General features: G+C 33.6%; 1 protein-coding gene across 5 annotated transcripts in view; it reads right to left on the bottom strand.

Annotated features, from left to right (window-relative positions):
* Window positions 1-4,836: 4,836 nt before the first annotated feature.
* SEMA3A (semaphorin 3A) overlaps window positions 4,837-25,860 on the bottom strand; it is a 522,459-nt gene continuing 501,435 nt past the window's right edge. For all 5 annotated transcript variants that reach the window (XM_038004552.2, XM_038004551.2, XM_038004549.2 and 2 more), the window contains 2 exons: window positions 12,249-12,391; window positions 4,837-10,870 (listed from right to left, as the gene is read on the bottom strand). In XM_038004552.2, coding sequence (XP_037860480.1) covers window positions 10,415-10,870; window positions 12,249-12,391 — 599 coding nt within the window. In that variant the 3' untranslated portion in view covers window positions 4,837-10,414. The remainder of the gene's footprint in view (window positions 10,871-12,248; window positions 12,392-25,860) is intronic.

Raw genomic sequence — 25,860 nt, 5'->3', positions numbered from 1 at the left:
GAATCACTAGTTAAGCAGTGGTTCCCAACCTTTCTGCATCAGGGACTGGGTTTGTGGAAGACAATTTTTCCATAGTCGGGGTGTTGGGAATGGTTTCGGGATGAAACTCTTCCACCTCAGATCATCAGACATTAGTTAGGTTCTGATAAGGAGCACCCAACCTGGATCCCTGGCATCCACAGTTCTCAATAGGGTCCATGCTCCTTTGAGAATCCAAAGCCACTGCCAATCTGACAGGAGATGGAGCTCAGGTGGTAATGCTGGCTCCTCCACCACTCACCTCCTACTGTGCGGCCCATTCCTAACAGGCCATGGACTCGTACCACACTCTGGCCTGGGAGTTAAAAGCACTGGGCTCAAGCATTGTTTGCACACAAATCACCTGAGAATTGAATAACGTTGATTTTGATTCTGTAGGTCTGGTATAGGTCTTATGTATCTGTATTTCTCATGAACTCCCAGGTGATAGCAGTGTCCATATTCCACACTTTTATCACATGTTTTGAGTATACTGGACTTAGTGGATGGTTACCCATGTTAGACAATCTAAAGAGAGATGGATATCTCATAAGATTAGGATCTGCAGAAGGATAAAAAACAAACAAGACAGTAATCCAAGCATTTGCACTTTCGTTTGTTTGTTTGTTTGTTTGAGACGGAGTCTCGCTGTTGTCGCCCAGGCTGAAGTGCAGTGGCCGGATCTTGGCTCACTGCAAGCTCCGCCTCCGGGGTTTACGCCATTCTCCTGCCTCAGCCTCCCTAGTAGCTGGGACTACAGGGGCCCATCACCTCGCCCGGCTAGTTTTTTTGTATTTTTTAGTAGAGACGGGGTTTCACCGGATCTCCTGACATCGTGATCTGCCCGTCTCGGCCTCCCAAAGTGCTAGGATTACAGGCTTGAGCCACCGCGCCTGGCCGCATTTGCTCTGTTAATAAAAGAGATGATATCTTTGTTCTTTTTCCGCTGTTACTTCCTTTTAAAATCAATGCATTTTCTTTCCTTGCTTTTTTGAGCCCCTATTCTCTCTTTCAACCCTCCCAGCATTGAGATTTTTCTGGTTCATTATGTCTTCATTTTCTAAAGATTTTGAGCACTTTGCAATTCAATCTCTTAACATTGTATTAAGTATTTTAGCATGATGTGACTAATAAAAGAAAGCTGAGTATGTAAACTGAACTGTGTTGTATTCAATGAAAGATATTTAAACATAGGACAGCTGCTAAGAAGCACTCAGAAACTTAGATATGCCTAGACCTAGATATGTATAAATGGTGGATCTATAATCAATGCATGAAAGAAATCTTAGTTCAAATTTTATCTGAAAATTATCCTCAGTGCTATCTACCATGACTATATTTAGACACACTTATGTATAGCCTATTGGGTTTTTAAATTAATTCTCTTTGAGTTATGGACAGTATAAAATATTTGTGTACAGGCTTTACTCTTTTTCTCCCTTTTAGATTGTCTAAACTCTAATGTATACAATTGTCTTTTCTGGGGGCCAGCCCAAATCGTGTCTTTAAGTTTCTATGAACAAAATGATTATACTTCAAAGCCTGCACTTTCGTTTCATCTTTTTGTGCTGCTTTTTATCAATTTCCAAGATAGTTAAAGCTTAAAGACAACAATACTTCAAACAAAAGCAATTATTTAAAAAAAGATTACCAAATAATTGAAGTCAATCAGTGTTCACACTTTTGGAACTTTTATCCTTTCCTACCAGACCTTGAAGTCCATCAGATTTTGCTGAGACCTTCATATTAGTGAACATCTGGATCATGTCATAGTTTGGTTTTATTTTTGCCTAACAGTTTCTTTGTGGATTTGCCTCCCACAACACATATGGTTTATTTCTTATGTTTATCCCTAGCTTGGCAGGGTTTTGAGGTGTCACGTCTCTTTTCATCTCTACTTTTTAAAGGGAATGATTTTGCATAAATTATCATCTTTTTAGGTGTGAATTATGGTAGTGGTCTTTTCATGCATTCTTTAGAGACTATGAATAAATGCCTCTGCTTACATTTTCTTCCTGTGAATTATATCTTATTACAATACATAGAATTTTTTCAACAATATATATTTTTTGAGTTTGATTTTATTTTTGAAAGCTCTTCATCAGCACTTGCAATTGCTTGGACTGTGTCTCAAATCTTTTCATATATGAAAACACACTTAATATCATATAGTTTATTTCATTGAGCCTGTATAAAAATCATCATTTTGTCTTCTGGAAGATACTTTATTAGGTAGTGTATAGAAAACTGTCTCCTTTTTGAGCTGGAAAATGCTAACTTTGAAAACTATATATTAAAAGAATTAAATATGTGATTACTTAGTAAAAAATAATTGCCTAATGTATTCTAAAATACATTCTTAGAGGTCATGATGGCAGACAGTAGCTCCAAAATTAGGAATTAAAAGTTAACATGGTTGGAAATTAAGATAAAAGTGCTGGTATCTTAATGCAGTGTTTTTTTAGAGGATAAAAAGTCAAACATCTGTTATCTTTGATTAGGAGTCATTTAGAATTTCTTTTGCAAATATTTATGGGCAAAGGTAAGCTGTAGAAAAGTGCTCACATGAAAGACATGACTAAGGGAGATTATATCTATTTTTTACAACTACTACTTTAAAATGGGAAGCAAGAGAAATTAATGACAGAAAGCAGAGGCCTAAAGATCTACAGAAGGTGGTAATAGATATAATAAAAAACATTTTATTTGGAAATGAGAAAGAACATCATGTTCTCATCATTATCAGGATGGAAATCAAGAAAAGTGAGTAAATTTTAGTGTTAGCAATAAACATTATATGTCAATGTTAACTATTACCCCAATTCTGTGAATAAGTTTTCTATCATTTATCTCATATAGCTGGAAGAACTGAGATATTAAAATCTATACATGGGCGAACTGAGGTCCAGAGAAGTAAAAATAAATCAATACTAAAAGACATCACTAAGTACATGGGTATAGCAGGTATTCAACCCAGGTTTGCAGGTCTCCAAAACCTGTGTTTAACTACTCTGCTGATTTCCTATTTGATGGTCTCTCCTGTCTTAGTGAAAGATATATTCCCTTCTTTCTAGGTCAATTCACTCTCTATTCTCTCCTTCATCTTCTAAGAGTCTTTGACATCTTTTTTCTCTCTTTCCATACAGCATGGCACGTTAAATTGTATTTACAATAACTAGTTATCTTTCTGGAAACACAGGTTGTTGTAAACCATACTTGAATTAGAACTTTATGCCTACTGCTTTTGATCATGTGAATTGAGCAGTTAGTTATGTAACCATTCTGTACTTCAGTTTCTTTATTGAAAAAATAAGGATAAAATAGGATTTTCTGAGTTGTTATAATAATTTAAGTAATACAAATAAAGCACTTCATAAGGAAAACAGTATGTTGTAAACACTTGATATTACTGCTATCATTACTAATGTGACTACTACAACTATTATTATATCCCTTGTATGAGACATCATGTTAAATGTTGTGTTTCCCTCTCTTCAATAGACTGTGAGTTTCTCAAAGTCAGAGGCTAATTCTCACTCACCATAGAAAACCCAAGTACAGTATGTTGTGAGAGATCCTTAGGCTGTGTGTCCTACTTCATACGAAAAGGCCTACATGATATCATAAAAATATTTAGATTATAATATCTAAAAACACAATTAATATAAAAATAGGTAGTGAATATAATATCTAAAAACACAATGAATATAAAAAATGTAATGTTACTATCACCAGGCAGTAACTGTAGCACTTTAGGATGTATTAATGCTTCTATACTTGAGCTTACGTTGATTTTGTTTAATATTATATTATTACATTTAAATTAATACAGTACAATGTATTATAAAGACTTTCTGCTTTGGGCTTATTGATATAAATTTTATAAATTATATAAATATTTCCTTCTAGAAGTTCAAGAATATTGCTTCTCAATAATGAATATAGAGCTTCCTGATATGATGTAGTTTTTAGAAACAACGTCTAAGGACCAAGAGGATCTTAGAAGAAGAAGACCAGTATGGTCACAGTTGCAAATTACATTCAAATCTTCACTGAGGGGAAGAGGACCTGCTACTTTTTAAATGATAAGTGATTTTGCCATCTAGATTACTTGTTGATTTTTTGTTTGTTTTTGTTTTGGATTTTAGAGAGGTCAGAAAGTTAAAGAAGAAACCTAAACAATGTAATGTTTCTAAAGTTAATGACTACACAATTGTTTTGATCAAAATAGAATAATCCTGGGATAAGTATTCTCTTATGTTTTGAGTAAATAGTTTAAGAATTCAATAAACTCCTTGACAGTATTCTTTTGCATATGGATAACAGATTATTTTTGTGATGCTGTCTAATATTCATTGGGTAATAATTTAAACCACTTCTGAAGCCAAATACAATAAAAATAATTTCAACAGGCATGCTATTAGGGTCAAAAGTTCTGCAAAGAAGAAAATGAGCAATGATTCTGAAATTGATAGATGGCAACAATGCAAATTGGATACTTAGACCATTATTCATCAGAATCTAAATTTAAATTGAATACATTGAATGGTATATACAGACCTAGACTTAAACTAAGTTTTTCACATTTATCAGCAATTTAAAACACTGCATGAGTAAAATACAAATATTTGAGGGCTAATAAAACTGTCAATCTTTTTTGAGGGATGAAAATCCCTAAAAATTGTAGTGTATTTAAAAAATTCCTAAAGTGGCTGTTTGATTTTAGATGAAAACTTTGTCTGAAAATGTTTAAGCTTCTCTGGAATTAGTTATCAACAAGACAAACAAAACATTAAGAACTGAGCTACACAAATGCAATGGATTTTTTACAAATGTATTTACTTGAGGTCTAATGCTTCAGTGAGATTTACAGAGAGAGAAGACGGAAGTTGAGACTTCAAATTACCTGAATTGTGATGACATGAACACATCTATAAAAACTTTTGCTTAGGTCCTATATAAATAAACATTGTATATACAAGTATAGTGTTTAGATTAAAAGAAATAAAATCCATTCTTTTGTTATATGAGAAAAACATGACATTTAATACAATGGTGGTGTGGGATTGACATATTCAAGATGAAGGTGGATCTCATTTAAAAAAAAAAAAAAAACTTTTTTGGTTTGTTTGTTTAAAATAATAGAAGTCTGCCTATCTTGGCCATGGATTACTCCAACTAAGGTATGCCTTGAACAAATGCAAACTTCATATTTTAATGCTATCTTTGCTGAAGTCTTGTTTGTGTGCCACGTTGCTTTTTAGCAAGGCAATGTTGGAACTCATTGCTGAGTAGTCTAATGCTAGCTAAGTGAGGTAAGGCTGTAGGTAGGTGAAATATAACACAAACTTTCGTTTGAACTGAGTCAGAGCACCGAGGAGTCTCTGATGAAGTTAGCTTCCTGTAAATATTTATTTGTAGAATTCAGAGTTTCAGCTGATGCGTGGTGGTTTGAACTAGAGAAGAGATTATGAAATAAGGATTAGTTTGAAGATGGTTGTGGGAACACTGCCTAGTGCTATGACTTTAACTGAGTAAAGATAAATGAGGTGAACATTAAGAAGGAAGGTAAAGAGCTTGTGGGGTGGAAGTGTGGGAGGCTGAATGCATGACATATGACAGTCTGCGCCAAGGATGAGAATGTGGGGTACAAACAGAGGGCAATAAATCAAAACCCAGGAAAAAGTAAATGCACCATTTTGACTCATAGTACTGGGACATTTAACTTTTCTTCATGAAACCTGTGTTTTATCTGTTTGAATACTTGTTCTCAGAAAAAGGACTTTTTTTTGCACCTCTCCTCCTTTCTCCTTATTTCTTCTACTCAGATTGCCATTTTGTTTCTTCATCTAGGCATATCTGACTGATTCACAGCTGGAAAGTCACTTGTTCTCTGAAGCACCCATGATCTCTCTCCACAAGTTAATTCCTCCTTTTTTTTTTTTTCCTTTGATCCATACTACTTTTATTGTGAGCTTGTATTTGGCAATTGTCATATGGTAACTTGGTTCTTTTCAACAGTGATTTATTGAGCTCCCTCTTTGTGCCAGGCATCATGCTAGACACTGGGGACAGAGATCAATTAGATACAAATCCTGCCCTCAAGGAGCTCACAGTCTAGAAATGGAGATGGAAACATAAACAAATAAACCACACACTGGGGTAGTGTGACAATAAAAGCTATATACAAGGCACAGGTTTAGCACAGAAAAGGTGGTTAGCTTGAACTAGGGATGGGAGGATCAGGAAAGACTTGCTGGATTAGATGATGATAAGTCATCTCTCTCTGTTTCCTTAATTTCAGTGTGAGCTCTTTGAGAACAAGGGTTATGTCTTATTCACTTTAGTGTCCTCATCACCTAACATAATGCCTAGGACATTGTAGATACTCAAGATCTATCAGTGGAATTTACTCGGACATGTAGGAAGCTGGTTCTAAAAGGCAAAGTGTCTAGAGGCCCAGTTTTTTTATATTCAAAATCATCTTTTTGTTTGGTTTGGTTCCAGCTTTGCCTCTGCCTGTGTGTGCCTGCATGTTTGAAATGATAACAAAGCTGTTTTCCTTGGTTACGTTGATTGTGAAACTGTCCTTACTATATGGGCTGCCACATATATTGATTTCATTCTCTCTTTCATTTAGATATTTTCTTAATTTATTAACTTGAAAAATTATGTTCACTTAATTAACTAGTTTAAGAAAATTTTTAGAGATCCAACAAACTAATAAGATTTTACAGATTTTTGAAAAATACTGTTTTCTTTTTTATGGAAACGTGTATTTGTAACCATTAACATTGACTTCAAATAATTATTACAAATCAAGTTAAAAGTAATAGATGTCTTTGGTGTTAGACTAGTTAAATTCTAACATGTTATTACACAATACGGGAATGTTGAATCCTATTTAAGTCTGTCTTTGAAATCATGAAACCTGATTGAGTTTCATTAAATTGAATGGAAATTGTGTTTTAAAATGAGCTAATAAAACAAAGATTTTAACATATTATACTAATGGCTGCGTATTAATAAAACGCTTGTCTGTGACCTTTAAGATTAGCTATTTCAATAACAATCATCTGACATTTTTGTAGATCCTGAATAAAACCCAACTGATTATGAAAATGACACATTATAAAAATTTATCCCTACATTTCCTTTTTAGGTATGACATTAAAAAGAACAATATTTAATTTAAAGGGCGTAAAAATTCACATCCTCACTATAAACATAGAATCCAGTTTACAGATGATTACAATGAAGAAATCTGTTAGCTAATTATGTAGCAACCTGCCTCTGGTTCTCAACATTTTATGAGCTTATGTTCCTTAACACCATATGTTATAGGGAACAGTAAAGACATCTGAATTCAAATATTTTGAAGAAATGTGTATTTAGCAAGTGAATACATGCTAAAAGGAATAATTTACAGCAGCAGTTTCATTACATTTTTCTCTCCAGTTTTTCTAGTTCCCATCTGAAATGCAATGATAAATACAGATATGGAACATATTTCCTACCTGGCAAAAAACATGCTTATTCAATGGGCACGCACCTTCTGCCCTTATATAGTACATAAACCACCTTGTCACCTGCGTGGGAAAATCTTGCATTTTAGGATGTTGAACACACTGAAATGGAGTACCTATAGAAAGTTTTATTTTACACTGTTCTTTCTCTTTTTCTCCCAAATTATTTACATCTTTTTTGCCTGATGTGTAGGTAGCAAAAATATTAAACACATACCATTGAAAATTACTAAATAATACATAAAATGAAGTGTGCATTTACATGCATTTACATTTTACATTTGATATCAACTGGGCCATAAATATCTCTGCCGTGATGCATCTTTTTCATACTTTAAGACTGCTGTTGTAATTTTCGTAAGGTCACATGAGTCTCTCAAACAGTTTCATCTCTGATGATTCATGCATATGACAAAGTCTATTAAAGCTGAATTATTAAATGGGCTAATAATTCTTTTTCGTGCAAACTGCCCCCTCTCAATACACATGGGTAGAGATTATGACTGTAATGAGTTACTTATCTGCAAGTTATATCTACAATTTTCTTGGAAAACTTAGACCTGATGGTATATAAAGACATGCCTGTAGATTTGTTTATTTGTGTAACTTTTAATTGAAGTCGAGACTTTTTTCTATTGTCATTTCATAACGCTAAACAAAATGCATTCAGATTTTGAAAGGCTTCTATAAAGTTATCATATAATCTCTATCCCTTCAAATCCTTTATTTTTGAGGATGAATAATAAGATATTTCTGCTATTGCAAATAAATTTATTTCAGCTGCAAAATTTAGAATGAAACACAACACTGAATGTTAGTACAGTTACTTTATGAAAATAAAAGAATGACCTATTTTTTGGAGCACTCTTTGTTCTTTGATTTATATTTCAAACACTATTTTCTGCACAGTGGTGTGTCCTTCAAATAATTTAACGATTCGGCATCCATTTGAGGATATACAGTACTTCCAAAAGCAACACCATATTAGTCAATGGAGCCTAAAATTGAATGTAGATTATTTTTAGGCTTCTGTTTGAAACAAGTGGCAACAACTTGTTTATTCAAGGCAATCATTAAAACTGAAACATGAGCTTCCATCTGTGAAATATTTCAGCTGATAGAAAATAAAAATTCACTGTAGTCTGAGGTGAGAAATTGATGCTGAGTTAATTAGAATCCAAACACAGCTAGAATTAGAATTTCAATGTTGCTTCATTAATTACTAATAAGATGTTTTCTTTGCATTTTTGTGCATGATGAGGAACCTGGGGGAGGAGTCCTGAATAGGTGAGTGCAGTGCAAAAGAAACCACAGTATAATGCTGAAAGTTTTAAATATCTCAAAGTCAGTGATTCTCAATGAAATGTCTTAGGACAATGAAGGAAGCAAATCTTGAATTTTAGTCTTTTACCTTATTTTGTAAGTTGTTGCAGGAAACAAAGAGTTTTACATTGTTTAAATGTGAGTTGCATCCTGGAAAATACTTTGTAGAAAAGTCCCTCCCATTGACATGAAAAGAGTCATGTGTTTCTTGTACAAATAATTGTCTTAAATAAGGAAAGATAAGAGGCACCTGATACAGATGTAAATGGTTGGAAACTTTGCCTTTAACATGTTGCTCTGAATAGTTATTGATCTCTCTCTTTCAAAAAAATTAAGTGACACAGATAAAATTCTTAGTGGAATCATAAGAGAGATCTTTGTCTCAAATATCATGCAGGAATTCAAGCACAGAATTAAGACACATTTTCTATTAACAGTATATTAAGACAATGCTTATTATTTTCATGAAATATGCAGTTCCTTTTCCCTTCATTGATTCATTATAGTAAAATGCACTTAAAAATCAATTTATTTCTTCCTTTTTTCCTGGTTAAATGTTCCGTTTTTTTTCTAAGAACATTATGAAAGTAAAAATTGATTTAGATAATGCTTAAAGAAGGGGAGGTGTGAACAGCTTCCATTTGTTTGATTTTCTCAGAGAAATAAAGCATAATTTCTATCTTGGTTTTAGAGGTTCACTCTTAATGATGTATATATGTTTCTAGAACAATATCGTCTATCCCTCTTACAGAATTGAAAATAAAATGTCCAAAGAAAGCAGCACACCATTGGAATTTTTAAAACAAAAACTATATAGCACAATAATTGTAAGACAAATCCTACTCTAGCTTAGAAAACAACTAATTTTTACTGCATATTTGTCATGGTACATTTAAATTATAGTTTTAATAAAATACATCTTTAGATCAAAGCTGAAAGAAGACATCAGTAGTAGATCAGTGTACTCCATTTTTCTTCTGGATGATGGATGGCTTATGTTTTCTTTTTTTTTTTTTTTAATATTTCCACAGAACGTTTCATTCAGTATCATTTTACTCATTTTACTCCTCAAGTACATACAAACATGAGGGCCGGTAGACAAAATATATCCTTGAATCCAACCACATTTTGGAATATTCATCAGCTTAGTAAATCCATGCAGTTCATTTTAAACTTTTAGTTCAATACAATGGCTTTGCTGATGCAGTTTTTCTCCTTTAGATGGCAATATGGCAAATGACGTTTTTATTTCTCAGGCAAAGAAGAAAGACAAACCTGTACAGTGAAATCTCATAGGAAACATTAAGTCTGCTAAAGTGAACAACTGCATTCACCTGTGTTCTCTGTTAGGTGTTGGTATTAGGAAAAAAAGCCTATTAGGAAAGTTACTCATGGATTTAATTTATAATTGGTGGAACTCAGTTGAATTTCCCACCATTGTAAACATCCACATAATGCCATGAAAAAAGTTCATGTATATTGCATTTTTTTTCCAGTTATTGTCTAGGCAAGTTTCACTTGTTTGAGGTTTCTAGAGGTAATGCAGCTCAGACACTCCTGGGTGCCCTCTCAAATTCGTGGGTCCTCCTGTTTCTACCTTTCTTATTTTCCTGTAAGTGCTTCCATTTGTTACTGTTGCCTTGGGTATGTCCTGGCCTTTGCCGACGTTGTTTTCGGTCCCTTTTCCAAACTTGTTCACAGAACTCATCCATCGTGTTGAGATTGGGGTGGTTGATGAGCTGCATGAAGTCTCTGTACCAGACCTTCTGGCTAGGTGTCATGCTATTGGACATTTCTTTGGTCTTAGAGCCATCTCCATCATCATCTTTATGAAGAAGTTCTTCCAGATGCTCTGTGTCAATGACTTCCAGGGTCACCTTAAGAAGAGTTTGTATGAACCCATGTTCCACCGCATGGCAGAGGTAATTGCCTGAATCCTTCCGTTGTAGACTACGCAGCAGAAGGCCTTGATCTGTCCTGATGATATGATCATCCACTCTGATCTAGCAGGTTAAAAAAAGGCAGTGTAAAATATACATATTTAAAAGAAATACAAGCTCTGAAACTCTGTGTCTGTAAAACTTTAGATTATGTATCGAGGCACAGTTTAACAGTTAATAAAATTTTTAATTTAAGAAAATTGATAGCATTTTTCCATTAGGAGAATTATAATATCTGTCAATTATTTTTAAGATGTATTGGGGAGTATTGGTTATATTACTGTCTTCGTAGAATTTCTTATCATAATGATTAAAATAGTCAAGGTAACTGGAGGAAAGAGCAAAGATACTTTATAAATTTGAAAGTAGGTCTATAAATGTAGGATAAAGTTAACATTAAATATTGAAATTAGAACTACAGAACCATGATACTAGAAAGATATGGGACATTAGAATGAATTTATAATAAGATTTCCAAAAATGAAATTAAAAAAAATAGAAGTTGAACAAGCAGAAAATTTCATGCTTACTAATTATTTATTTCATTTAGTTGGTCTTGAATGGGAATATATATGAGACCATATTTTTGAATATTTGTAACGTCGCTTTTATTTTGAATACAGTTTACAACAGAGGTCTCAAAAAGCCTCACCTGGTAATGCATAAAGTCAATCTTGCATTTTATGATGGGATTATATAGTTTTAAGACTGATTAAAATGTGAAAAGATAATGGAGGAGTTTTTACCTTTAACATCGTATTATGTTTGTAAAATTGTCTGAATATAATACATTTTATTAATCAACTTAATAGTCTGTTTACACTTATTTAAGGCTGTTAAAAAGTTTTAAAGGCTCATAGTGCTCACTAAGATTTTCTGTATACAATTCTTTACTCTTAGGGAGTTATAAGTGGATCAAATGCGCAGGGAAATCTGCCTCATCCTGCATCAATAGTTGGTATCAGAGCTTATAGTGCAGACTTAAATCCTTCATCCTACATCTACTACTATCTTTTCCCAATCTCCCTTCCCCATTTAAAGAGGAAGGTAATGGATAAAGAAAAACAGATTTTGATAACATAATTAATTTAACACAATTTAAAATTAGTAGGAGGGTTTTTTTTTTAATTTGTGCACAAATTTAGATAACACAATTTCTTTGTAGATAAACACAGTAAGAAATAAGGGGAGTCTATTATGTATCTCTAAACTGCTTCTGGGACAGAAACTCTTACCAGGTTACCTTTCTTTGTCTAATTCATAGTACAGAGTCTGTCACATCATCAGTCTGCACCAAATACTTGTTTAATGAACGAGCGATTGATTGGTTCAGAAGAGGATAAGCATTCTCAGTGCTTTTTCTTTCCTCAAGTAAAAAATACAAGGGTTACTTAACAGTATATCTTAGATATAAATAATCCAGTCAGTTTCATTCCTGTACCTCTTCTTTTCGCTCTTCATTTCGCCTCTGGAATTGCCAGTAGACCAGTGCTCGCTGTGACTTCGGACTGCATTCCAAAAATGTGCTACTATTCTCTACACCGTAGATGATTCGCTCTTCAGGGCTGTGGCCATGGTGATTATCTGGTCAGTGATGAGAAAATGAAATGAGAAAATATTAGAGAAGTAATCTCAACTTTCCAAAGTTTTTATTTGGAAATTCAGGAGACAAGTTATTGCCAAGTTTCAAGTTGTTTCATATTGATTGAGGATGACAGAAATGTCAATGATGTAAGGTTTCAGAGCCCAAATGCCTACCTAAATCGACTAATCATTTTGGTATGGGTTACATAAAACAGACGGAGATTTGTCTACCAGAAAATGGCATTACATTTACAAAATCAGTCATGTGTGTAGCAGAACTATACGTCTTTATATGTCATGATAAATACTCTACAGGAAATTATTTTCACTGCAAAACTCCGTGCTTGGACTAATGGGGCCAGTTTGTATTATATTATTCTGTAACACAAAAAGTTATTGGATTAAGTTTTTGGAAACAAGGATGTATTTCAGAGAAATTATTTTGCCTCTGTTTATTTTTTATCTGTAAAATTAAATTTGCCAACTAATATTTATCTAGCATTTTACAGAAGGTAGAGTGCAGGAAGTTTATACTACCCACCAATAATTCCTAAATAATCTACAAGTTTGTTCTGAAGATCAATTGGTGTGAAAATTTAGGGATGGCTTTGAAAAACAGATGCATAATTACAATGCAATGTGGTTTCAATTGTTCTTATTTTAAAATGACACATCTTTTATTATTTTCAGGAATTAAGCTATGGAATAAGGCAAAAGTACATAATAAAGTGCAGCAAAAAGAAAACCTGTTTCCTGATTAAGTTGCTATTATTTTACCCTTTATGTAACCTCCTCCAATGTGGTAAATGAAACACAGTTCAGATCAAAAGTACAACACAGGGAGTCTAGGTAAAATTCATTTAGAGAACAAAACTGCTTATTATCTTGCATAATCCTGTTTCCATGATGACATCCTGTACAATCTGAAACTCATTAAATTAATTTAGAAAATAATAAATATGTTTTACATGCACAGAAAGCTGACAGTGTAGACAGATGAAAAATTTTTGCTCTCTACTTCAAACTCAGCTAGATTTTTAATTTAAAAAATGTTTCCCCCTTTTTTTGTCATCACTTTGACAGTTTTACTCTTGTCATAATCAACTGAATACTTTTGACTGTCATAGCTGATATGATTTGCTCTCACTAGGTTTAAAGCCTTCAAAAATGCTACTCCCATACCATCCCTGTACAAGGCCTGTGTCTATCATCTCCTACTCTCATCATACCCTACCTACTTCATTCCACCTTCTGGCTTCAATTGCTATCTCCAGGAGTGTTAACCTCAGCATCTATTTCTCAAATGCCCTAGGTATGAAACAAAACTCTTCCAATATTGGGAACTATCTGTCCCTTCTTACTGAAAAGATCGATACCCTGGAAATAGGAAAATAAATCAGAAATGATTGCAATGTAAAGGAACAATATTTAACTGATTCCAAGTCACATTTTAAAACATATTGGAGATGCATATCTTCATGTGTCAATCAATATCTACATTGTGTAGGCTGTGTTTTTTTCCCTTTGAAATTATTAGTGTGTCTTGAATTGAATGCATATGGAGCATGTTGCTATACTCATTTGTAAGATATTTGCTTCCTGGGATACAGGCGAATTTAACTGCTATGACCAACAGGGGCTGGAAAATCTGTAATTCAGGAGCTACCATGAATAATTAGAATGCACTATCACAGAAGTTAATGCTATTTACATTGAATACATTATTTTTCTACCTGTTCTGTGGTTTAAACTTCTTTTTAATTAAGAAATACTTTTAGGAGAAGACCTTTCACTCAATCTCTGTATATGAATGAATTATCATATAAATGACAGCATAACATAGAAAAATCCACTGGATTTAGAAACAAACAACCCAGTGATCTGCCAGCATCTCCTTTCTCAACAGCCATGTCTCCTAGGTCTATTTTCCCAGCTAGAAATTTACAATTATAACTGACTTGTCTCTTGCATAATCTGCTAAAGCTACTAAAGAAAACTATGGTATAAGTAAGTTATTACTCTCAAACATAGAACTTCATATAAATCTTTCAATATATTAATTGACTAAGATAAAAGGAGACATGTAACTAGTATAATAGAAAATAAGTGTTTCAATACCAATGTAACACCAATGGGTACATTTTTTTAAAAAATCACTGAGTTGTCTTCTTTCTAACTAATTTAATCATTCTAGTTAGTGCACAGAGATAATTTTCTGGTAATCTTTCTTGTAGTTCTAGGTAATCGCTCAGTTTTCATTTCCTCTTCAAGACATCCTCTGGTGGTGGCAAGCTTTTTCCAATGTACCAGAAAACATATAAAAATAATTCTTTCAATAGAAAATATTTTCTTATATTAAAAAAGTATTTCATTTGATCTGCTACTTCTTCATAGTGGAATCTAGAATATATAGACTATAAGATGGTGTTTGATTCAGCAATGATGATAACAAATTGTTTTTAGTTTAATATAGTAATATTTCACGCTCTTCAAGAAACATTCTGATATTCAGGTACTTTCTCACCTAAATAAGGCAAGAACCACAATTGGTTAATTTGGTTTATGAGCTTGGTGCCCTTAGTAAGTTTGCTTTGATAACTACTCTTACCAGTACCTAAAAGTCTCATTATTTCCCAAGTTGACCCTTTCTTTCCCCTTTTCATCCAACAAAAGGAAACAGAATCATCCAGTTGGTAACCAGTGAGGCTAAAAGCTCTGTCATGTTAACTATCAATCACGGTCAAGATACAGCAATACCATTGTATTTCTTTGGTTTAAGATCATCCTATTTTATGTTTTGTTAGGTTCTGTTGCGATCAGCAATAATTATTAAAATATATATATATATATATATTTTTTTTTTTTTTTTTTTTTTTTTTTTTGAGATGGAGTTTCACTCTTGCTGCCCAGGCTGGAGTGCAATAGCACGATCTCGGCTCACCACAACCTCTGCCTCCCAGGTTCAGGCGATTCTCCTGCCTCAGCCTCCCTAGTATTTAGGATTACAGGCATGTGCCACCACGCCCAGCTAATTTTGTATTTTTAGTAGAGACGGGGTTTCTCCATGTTGGTTAGGCTGGTCTCAAACTCCCGACCTCAGGTGATTCTCCCTCCTCGGCCTCCCAAAGTGCTGGGATTACAGGCATGAGCCACTGCACCCGGCCAAAAGTAAATTTTTATTGGATGCAGTTATTTCTATTAAGTCTTCTGCCATAGGATATTTCTACCATCAGCAACGTCTGACTTAGGAACAGAACTTTTATTCAAAATGACCTCAGCCAAGCACCCATATATTTGGGTGTTCAGAAGTAAAAAATTTTCTGTTAATTTCCCCTAACCTGACATCCTATAAACAGATACCTAATCAATATTTTAAAATAATAATTAGAAGGCATTCAATAAATATCCTTTCCATTTCCTGACTGTTCTAACGCAACCACTTGCATAAATTTTGTACAATATAGGAAACATTACAAATCCATTAACAACGTGTTCTATCTCCCTCCAACCTCCTTCTCTCCCCAGCTCCAGAAAAAAGTACAAACAGAAATAATATTTCAGTTCTTCTTATAACCTTATTAAGTTCTTCACATTTTCTTGGGATGTCAAACATATTATCAATTTTGCCGGGCACGGTGGCTCATGCCTGTAATCCCAGCCCTTTGGATGGCTGAGGTGGACGGATCTCTTGAGGTCTAGGGTTCAAGACCAGCCTGGCCAACATGGTGAAACCCCATTTCTACAAAAATACAAAAAATTAGCTGGGCATAATGGCGGGTGCTCACAATCCCAGCTACTCCGGAGGCTGAGACAGGAGAAGCGCTTGAACCCGGGAAGCAGAGGTTGCAGTGAGCCGAGATAGCCCCATTGTAGTCTAGCCTGGGTGACAGAGCAAGACTCTGTCTTTAAAAAAAAAAAAAAAACCAAAAACTATGAATTTTAACTTTTTGTTTTGTTTATAATTGACATATAATATGTGTACATATTTATAAGATAGTGTGATGTTTCCATACATGTATACATTGTATACATTGTATAATGATCAAATCAGGGTAATTACCATATCCATCACTTTAAACATTAATCATTTCTTTGTGGTGACATGTAAAATCCTCTAGCTATTTTGAAATATATACTACTTTATTATCTGCTATAGTCCCCCTACTGCATGCTATCAATTTGATTCTTTATTCAAGCAAACAGCCACGCACAGCAGAGCTCTACTCTAGGTACTTCTCAGAGAGTATAATATTTAATTCATGGTTACCTAATATAAACAAAAACTCAACTGAGGAAGTATTGGTGATTACGTATTTTCTGAAGGATATCAAATCTTATATATTCAGGATAAGAGTGATATAAAATCTCCTTCTGGATTAAACCAGTTGATCTGAGAGCAGTTTACAAGGAACACACCATGTTAATTACATCAGACAATTGATTTTATTAAATTGGTTTTGGCAGGGTATTCCCACCCTATGCTAAGTAAGACTTTTCTCAATTCTCCATTACTCACTGTATTTATGTCACAATATTTTTGATATGATATTGATGGCATTGCGGTGTTTACTCTGTGTTTACCTTTGTGAAATTTTTCTTTCAGATTTTATTTTCTAGAAATTATTGAGATTCTCTTGAACAACAGATTCTTTTATTTTTAAATGAACTTTGTGATCATACTTCCATCTACATTGACTGACAAAAAGCAGTTAGACAAACATATGTCTTACCCTTATAACTTCTTGGTAAATATTCTTGCCACATGTCTATCTTTGTTCTCTCTCAGTCTACTTGCTCTACATGTGTGATGTTGTTATTTTTATCTTATCTTTATTTTTACCGAACAATTGCAACTCATCTTGTATATATTAGATAGGTCATTTAGCAATTTTAGACAATGAAATATTTTTATAACCCTTTTTTTCTTTCTTTCTTTTTTCTTTTTTTTTTGAGAAACAGTCTCACTCTCTCACCCTGGCTGGAGTGCAGTGGTGTGATCTCTGTTCACTGCAACCTCCGCCTCCCAGGTTCAAGTAATTCTCCTGCCTCAGCCTCCAGAGTAGCTGAGATTACAGCTGCCTGCCACCACGCCTGGCTAATTTTTATATTTTTAGTAGAGATAGGGTTTTACCGTGTTGGCCAGACTGGTCTCAAACTCCTGACCTTGGGTGATCTGCCTGACTCAACCTCTGAAAGTTCTGGGATTACAGGCATGAGCCACTGCACCAGGCTTTTATAACCCTTTCTATTTTTGTTATTCTTAAAATATTCTTGTACAAAAATATTAGCACAGTATCTGGGCACAGCAATAGTCATAAACATGTCAGGTGACATCATTATTATTGCTGTTGTGATAGTTTCAACTGCTAATTAAATTAAATCTTAAAATCCTTTATTGAGAATCCAAATGAAGACAAATTACACTCTTCAGTGTGAATCCTACTCCCCTACAACCATCAAAGAAAATATTTCCTCTTTTATATTGCCAAAAAAACCTCTCTTTAGTTATCTCCTTAGAGTTTGTGTAGTTACATTTGTTACAATTATTCTTAATCTGGCTTATTCCCCTCGTTCACCACCTGTGTATTCATAATCCTGGCAGAATGGTAATCGTAAACGCTTAGCTGATGTTTGCTAAATGGCAAATCCAGATAACAGGTTGAATTTAAAACCTGAAATCTCATATAACTTTGACATTCTCAAGACACAGAGTTATCACAATTATATAAGAGTAATGAATAAAAGTTTAATCAAGCAAAAAGTAATAGGGTTTATAACTCTGATTATGATGGAATACTTTATTGAACTGCTGGAGGATGTAAGCATTTCAAATATTCTAAATTTGTTAAGTTGGATAATGTTATAAAAATTGACTTGAGAGAGGGTGGGAGATGATGATGACTAATCATGTCTACTCCAAAATCAAAAATTCCAAATAGGGAATAAGAAGAAGAGAAAGAGAACTGAGAAGTCACATGAATATCTTCTCACATCTCCAAGGATACCTGTAACACTAAAGGATGTCATGTAATAGATAATGTTGCGGGCTTCCAGAAAGAAAGCAATCTCACTTTAAATCATTTTTAAATAAATTTCACACTTAGAAAGCAACTGTTTCGAATACAAACTTTTGTCATGAAAATTGCCAGTAGAAAAGAAGGGTATCCTTGTTAAATTGGCATAGTGATTCCGCATGGGTTCAACCATCTGAATGGTTAGAACAAAATAATTGAGAGCAACAAAACATTAAAATTCTTTTAAAAGCACCACAGTGTGTTTGGATAACACAATGTTTCAATATGTTGCAGCTGTTAATGACAAGAAATAATGTTTTTAAGGAAGCAATCTTCAATTAATCATTTCCTCCTTTAGTGGGATAATTTATGGAAATGAAATGAAGCTAATAAACCAGAAAGAATGGGAGGAAAGAAAATAGTTAAATAAATTGCTTCCTTTTGTAACAACAAAAAAGTCATGATATCCATCATTTGACCAGAAATATCATGTTGCTAAAGGCCTTATTTAGCATTTGATTTTCTTCCAATATAGCAGAAACAGAAGGCATCACATTTCAGCTTTCTATTTATTCACTCTCCATTTTAACCCCGTAAATGTCTTGCAAGATTGAAATGTTAATAATGCAACCTATCTGAGGAAATTTGATGTTCTATAGAGAAGACAGAGATGGATGAGGTTGTGAATCATATTCATTCAATTTTGATTTGTTGTCAATTTTGGTGTTCTTCCACTTTATTATGAGTTTAATTTGTAAATAATAAATGTAAAACTAAAACAATTTAGGACATGGGTAAATGAATGCCAACTATTTTACATATTTATTTAGGTTATTTAACAAATACAGTTAGTTTCTGTACCACATAAAGTGAAATAAAATTCCAGTTGTTTTCATTATAATTTTAATATTTCTTTCAATAATACTCAATGTCAAAGGTCAAGAACAGGAGGAAAGGAAATGTTGCCCATAAACTCCTGGTGACACAGAATACTGTAACAATGCCTAACTTAAAGTATAAGCAGCATTACTTAGATTTTTCTCATTGGATTCTATATGATTTTCTGCAGAAATACAATAGATGCTCTATCAATAGAAAACACCAATTAACTTCAAGTGGATGGAAAACACTTCAAAGATGGGTCAATATCTCTTGCAAAGACATAAAATATTTAAAAATGTGTAAAATGAAAACAAAAAAATTCATTCATTCTTAACATTCCTGAATATTTTGAACCTGAGTGTTAAGATGGCTAACAGGCAGGGCATGGTTGTTCATGCCTGTAACCCCAGCACTTTGGGAGGCAAAGGAGGGTGGATCACTTGAGGTCAGGAGTTCGAGACCAGCCTGACCAACACAGTGAAACTCCATTTCTACAAAAAAAAAAAAAAAAAAAAAAAAAAATCACCAGGCATGGTAGTGTATGCCTGCAATCCCAGCTACTTGAGAGGCTGAGGCAGGAGAATTGCCTGAACCCGGGAGGCAAAGGTTGCATTTTGCAGAGATTGTGTTATTGCACTCCAGCTTGGGCAACAAGAGTGAAACTCCATCAAAAAACAAAAAAGAAAAAAAAAGTGCTAACAAACTATTTGATAATATCATATATTGCAGTGCAAATAAAACAAAGTCTACAGTATATACTGGAGTATATAACAGTGATTTTGTTTACTTTTCGAGGTAATGTCTAGTACAATGTTTTTCCAGTGTCTGGTATGATATTTTCACCAATTAGATTCTGTGTAAATATTCAATGTGAGTTTGCAGGCATGTATGTGTGCATGTACCAACAAATGTGGTTAAGAACATGCATCTGTGCTTAACCCATTTACTAGAAATAGGACCAATAAATATGAAGTTAGTGGATGTAACTTGCCAAGTACAAAAAGACAATGAAATCTTAAAGAAAATTTAAACTTGTAATTTTTCAACTGGCTAAAATTTTAGTTTTAGACTACTTTGTTTTATGCCCTAAATTAAGATGACTTTGGTGCTGGGAAGTAATTATTAACCAGGATATAGTATTTAGAATTGTATAGTTTAAGTGTTTCTAATCTTTCCTGAATCCATAGATTCCTGAGGATTTGAACTTAAAATTGGCTAATCTGTGTGTATATGTGTGTGTACATATATATGTGTGTGTCTATATATATGTGTATATATGTGTATGGATGTATGTATATACACACACAGAAATACACATACATATGCATAGATATAAGTATGAATATATATACAAACGGTTAAACAGTCATAGGGTCAACATATTTTAATGTTATTATTTATAAATATTTTTTGGGGGTAGAGTCACCAGTATCTTACTTTCAGAGATCATTAATTTGAAATATGATAAAATTTCATAACTTTGAAGCCACTTGAATAGTTACATAGAACACTGTACTTAATATCTTGTGATGTCATGGATAATATGCTTCCTTAGTATAGGGCAGGCTGAAACTCATTTACTTAACAAGCAATACCAATATGAAGATATCTACTGTAATATTTAGTTTATATTGAACATCTGGTATGTTTTATTTTCATGATTTTACAGCAAATGCATTACAAAAGAAAGCACAAATAATCTCTATGCCAGAGCAAAATTATCATAGGAACGTTTACTTTAAAAAATCAGGAAACATAGACTTTAATGTTTCATTTACTTTTCCCCAAGAGATATGACGGGAGATGGAAAACACCCATTTGCTGAAGCGGAAACCTTCCATAAACAATAATGGAAAAAGCATCTTGTATTTTAATAATATGTGATCCTTATAACTTTTGAAATAAAAAAATGCAACGAACTTAAAAAAAAAAATCTCAGTTTGTAACAGTTGAATTGTAGGTGTATGAACAGGTGATCTCTGATGACATACTTAAAGACTTCAGTGGAGAATAATGATACGTAAGCTATTTCAGACCTCTTCTTATTCATGTTATCTGTGCATTTGCCTTGCACACATATAATATGAATAATTAGATTTTTTTTCCTAAGCAGAAGACAAGTATCGTGATGACTGATTATCTCCAGTGAAAATATTCAAACATGGTTTACAAAACTCATAGAAGGTAATACTGCAAGCATTTGATTCTAAGATGCATACTTCTTTATACTTAAATATCTCTGATATCAGAATGTGTCTTACAATTGTTCTTGATCTGAGTTGAAGTTGCTTTCTTCTAGGAGAAATTCTTTCTTACTTCTGCCAGACATGTGGGATCCTACTGACACGATACCTCTTTAAATTAAAATCTCTGTCGGAAATTTGGGTCCATTCTGTTTGTGTGAATTCAGAAAGTAAGTCTTCATAAATACCACCTTGTAGTTCAAGGAGTATTTTTTAATCTCTTTCCAACCAGACATGATTATGATTGAAACAGACAATTTTCCTTGCTATTATCATCTGAATAAGAGTTTATTTCTCCTTTAGACTAGTTTTGAGTCATTTGGTGTCCCAGTTTGATGCTGGGATCATCTGGCAGACTGACCATCTTCAGCAGTTTTTTTTTTCTTAAAAGTACATAAAAGAATGGTATATTTTATATTATATCATCTGAGATTTGATGAAATTTGATAATTTATTAAAGGTAGGGATTATTTTTAAGGCTGACATCATGCTCATCTATCGAATCTTGAGGCTCCTCTTGGGGCTAAATGCTCAGATTCATCACTGGAGGAGGCTAGGGCACAGACTATAATAGCACTGCCCCAAAATACTAACTTTACAGTTCTGCAGATCATAAAGATGGCACTGCCAAAGACATTTGATGAAATTTTGGAATGATTCTGATGCTAACCAAGATATAATTGAGATGGACAGTTTAGGAGATAATTAAGAAGATTGAATTCTGTGGACATATTACTTTGAGGTGTCAGAAAGGTAATGAATGCATGCAAAAATATTAGAAAGTGAAATTCAGTCATACCATTAGACTAGAAGATAGGACATAAAGTATTTCAAAGATTCAGAAATCTAACATGATGATACGGTTAAAAAAATTAGTACTGATGGTGTAATTTTGTTTTTCCTTTCTGGACATGTAATCATAATATGGCCCATTCTTAGTGAGAAAGAAAATAGGAAGTAGTTTATAGGTAAATTACCTTGATCAATCATTTTCTTGAGTACAAAGTCAGATGAGCTCCAATTTTGTACACAGCAATTATTTTAGGGAAAGGAACAGATTGGAAACAACCTGAGATTTCTCTTTAGCATCCTGTTTGAGGTGTGAGTGGGAAGACAAGAGTTGCCAGCACATGTATATTAAGATTTGATACTAAAATCTACCCTAGGTGACCAGCCACGAGCAACAGAGGAGAGTATCCTGGGATCAGGAGGAGGTGTAGCTGGATTTTTCCGTTTCACCTGGCCTAGTTCACCACTTGGGCCACTTCACATATAAGGGAGCAGAGTGCCAAGTGAGTGTTAAATGTGTCATCTAAAGTGAAATTTCTTCCACCTTACTTCTGAGTTATTTTGTATACAGTCTCTCTATTAAAACCTCTGGATGTGTAAACTATAGAGTGTTACAGAATGTGTTCACCATTACAGCTGGAACTGATCATCCTGAAGTGCGTAATCTGGCTTCATATTGTTTACCAGCTTTCTGTGAAAATATCTCATATTTTTACATGTTTCCACATGTGCACATATATTTTATTCGATGAGATAATTGATATTAGCAAGGCAACATACATGATTTAATAGGGCTGGGTTCCAGATTTTTGCTCATTTTACTTTCAAATACTGACATCAACTATTCCAAAATAATCACTGATTCCTAACGGTAAGGCTCAGCCTGGGCAAATGGGAATGCCTGCCTTAGTTTCCAAATGTTTGAAATTTAGTGTAATCTATGATGTATATGGTTTATGTGTGGTCAGTTATCAAAACAAGCAGACAAGGGAAAAAGAGGCATTCAAAAAAGGAATGTTTTATGGCTGCAGGGTTTGTTGGGCGAGTTTACCCTTTCCTCCCAGATATCACAAACATCTCGAGTTGTTTACCACAACCCTCCCCCAAAAGACCCTGTAACATTAAACAGTAGCACTTTCTTTTCTCTCTCCAGTATGCATTCTGACATAAGAATCAGGAGAGAAATTTATTTACACTCACTTTACTTCTTACTTCTTGTAGCTAAGCCATTCTATATGCCAAATTTTAATAGTCTTTAACCACTCTAATTTTATCAAAACACATCTTTAATATCTGAAACTCTCCAAACCCCAGTCATTGAACAGTCAAAAATATTCATGTATCCACAGTCTTATTTTTCATAAAAATTCCTTTGGTCCATTTTTCCCTGTATATATTTACACTCATAACTCTAGCATTAATATAATTTTGAAATACAAACTGAATCTATAAAGGGATCGCTAAACAAATGAATGTGCCATTAAGATAATATATGCATATAATCTCTAACAATTTTCAAAACAGCATAATGTCCTACACATGATGGCATATAATCAATATTCATTAGCTAATTGATAAGTTCATAATGATGCTTCCTAAGAGAGATTTTGTTTTTGAATATAATGCTGTTAATAATAACATTATATTAACCTTACATGTTAATGTATGACATAAGGTATTTTTTACAAAAATCAATAAGTGCAATTAGTTCAAATCTCTACTGAAAAACCAAAGTAACAATACAAGTATCTAGATTATAACTTGAAATTTTTGGATCATTCAGTCAACAAATATTTGTTATCTACAATACTCATAATGTTGTATCGATATAAACCTAGAAATATACAATGAGCAAAATAATGTTTCATTTTGACATGGAGATTAATGTCTGATTGATTCAGTTACATTCTCTTGATTCTTTTACTTCCAGTAGTTATCATTAACTCTCCACATGTAGGCAAATAGATTATTTAGTGTAATGAATTAATATTTCAAAATATTACATTGCTGGAATGGTGCTGATCATAATTCAATATTTTCCCATGAAATAGATTAATGAAAGACTAGCAAATATTTTATGATCTGATTGAAATATGCCATTTGAAAAAAATTAAGGAAAGTGTTCAATAAATGCACCATACTAATGCAGGGACAGTCATAACATTTACTCCAGTTTTGTGGTATCTTTCTTATGTATAGTGAAGATAATCACAGATAGGAAAGTCCCTGGTGAGAAAATTTGTAAGCAAAGTGGTTCCGAAACACTGGCTTCATTCGTGGTTACCTGTCTCCTGGTATTAGGATTCCCCAAACAATCCTGTGAGCATTCAAAAATCAAATACCAACCCATCCAGCTTATGCCACAGGGGATCTGAATTTTAGAAAGTAAGTTTTGGAATGTATGCTGGGGTGCTATGTATGGTAATGTTTTCTTAAAATTCATAAACAGGAATATTCCACACATAGAATTAGTAAATCAAAGAAAAATTAACTGATAAATATTAACTACTTTTAGAATAAATGGCATCAAAAAATTAATAGAATAATTATGTTAAGTGACAATGTTTACATTGTACATTTCAGCCATTTTTAACTATGTTCATTAGCAGTATTGTCATTGATAAGTTTCCCCAGCAGAGGGAAGCATAACCTCATTATTATTTCCATAATAATATGGCATAATGTTTGAATTATGGAAAGTGGGGCATCATTACAATTTTACTCCATTTTAAGTGAACGTTGGTTGATGTTTCTGCATTTACTAAGCAACTTTGACATTAAATATGCTTTGACATCTTTTAGGAAGCAAAAAATGAATTTGGTATAAAATGCCCAGTGTAAGGGAGTACCCAACTAGTAATTCAGTGTAAGGATACCCACATTATCTTCTGCTTGACTAGAATGCCCAGTAATGATATATTAGATTTATATCATGAGCATAGAAAAGAATCATTTGTAAGGCATATTTTAAGACTATAGTTTTTTTCTTTGGTATATTTTAATGAAAATTTCCATTGCCTACTCATCTCAGGTTGCTACTATATGCAAAATGAAGTACTTGCACATGGCTTCTTGTTGTTAATATAAGAAAGTTGAGCTTTAAACCTTGTAAGCATCTAAAATTTTGAATTTATCATCATAATAAAACAAAATTCATGATAATAAAACGTAATTCAGTGTTTTTTTTTTGTTTTGTTTTTTTTTTTTTTTTGAGACGGATTCTTGCTCTGTCACCCGGGCTGGAGTGCAATGGCCGGATCTCAGCTCACTGCAAGCTCCGCCTCCCTGGTTTACGCCATTCTCCTGCCTCAGCCTCCTAAGTGACTGGTACTACAGGCACCCGCCACCACGCCCGGCTAATTTTTTGTATTTTTTAGTAGAGACAGGGTTTCACCGTGTTAGCCAGGTTGGTCTCGATCTCCTGACCTCGTGATCCGCCCGTCTCAGCCTCCCAAAGTGCTGGGATTACAGGCTTGAGCCACCGCGCCCGGCCAATGTTTTGTGTTCTTTAGCATTTACTTTCTGTAAGATTTTATTTCTC

This window comes from Chlorocebus sabaeus, chromosome 21 (genome assembly GCF_047675955.1).
Source record: "Chlorocebus sabaeus isolate Y175 chromosome 21, mChlSab1.0.hap1, whole genome shotgun sequence".
Classification (NCBI taxonomy): domain Eukaryota; kingdom Metazoa; phylum Chordata; class Mammalia; order Primates; family Cercopithecidae; genus Chlorocebus; species Chlorocebus sabaeus.
The sequence above is the reverse complement of the archived record's forward strand: the minus strand, read 5'-3'. Positions and strand labels throughout refer to the sequence as shown.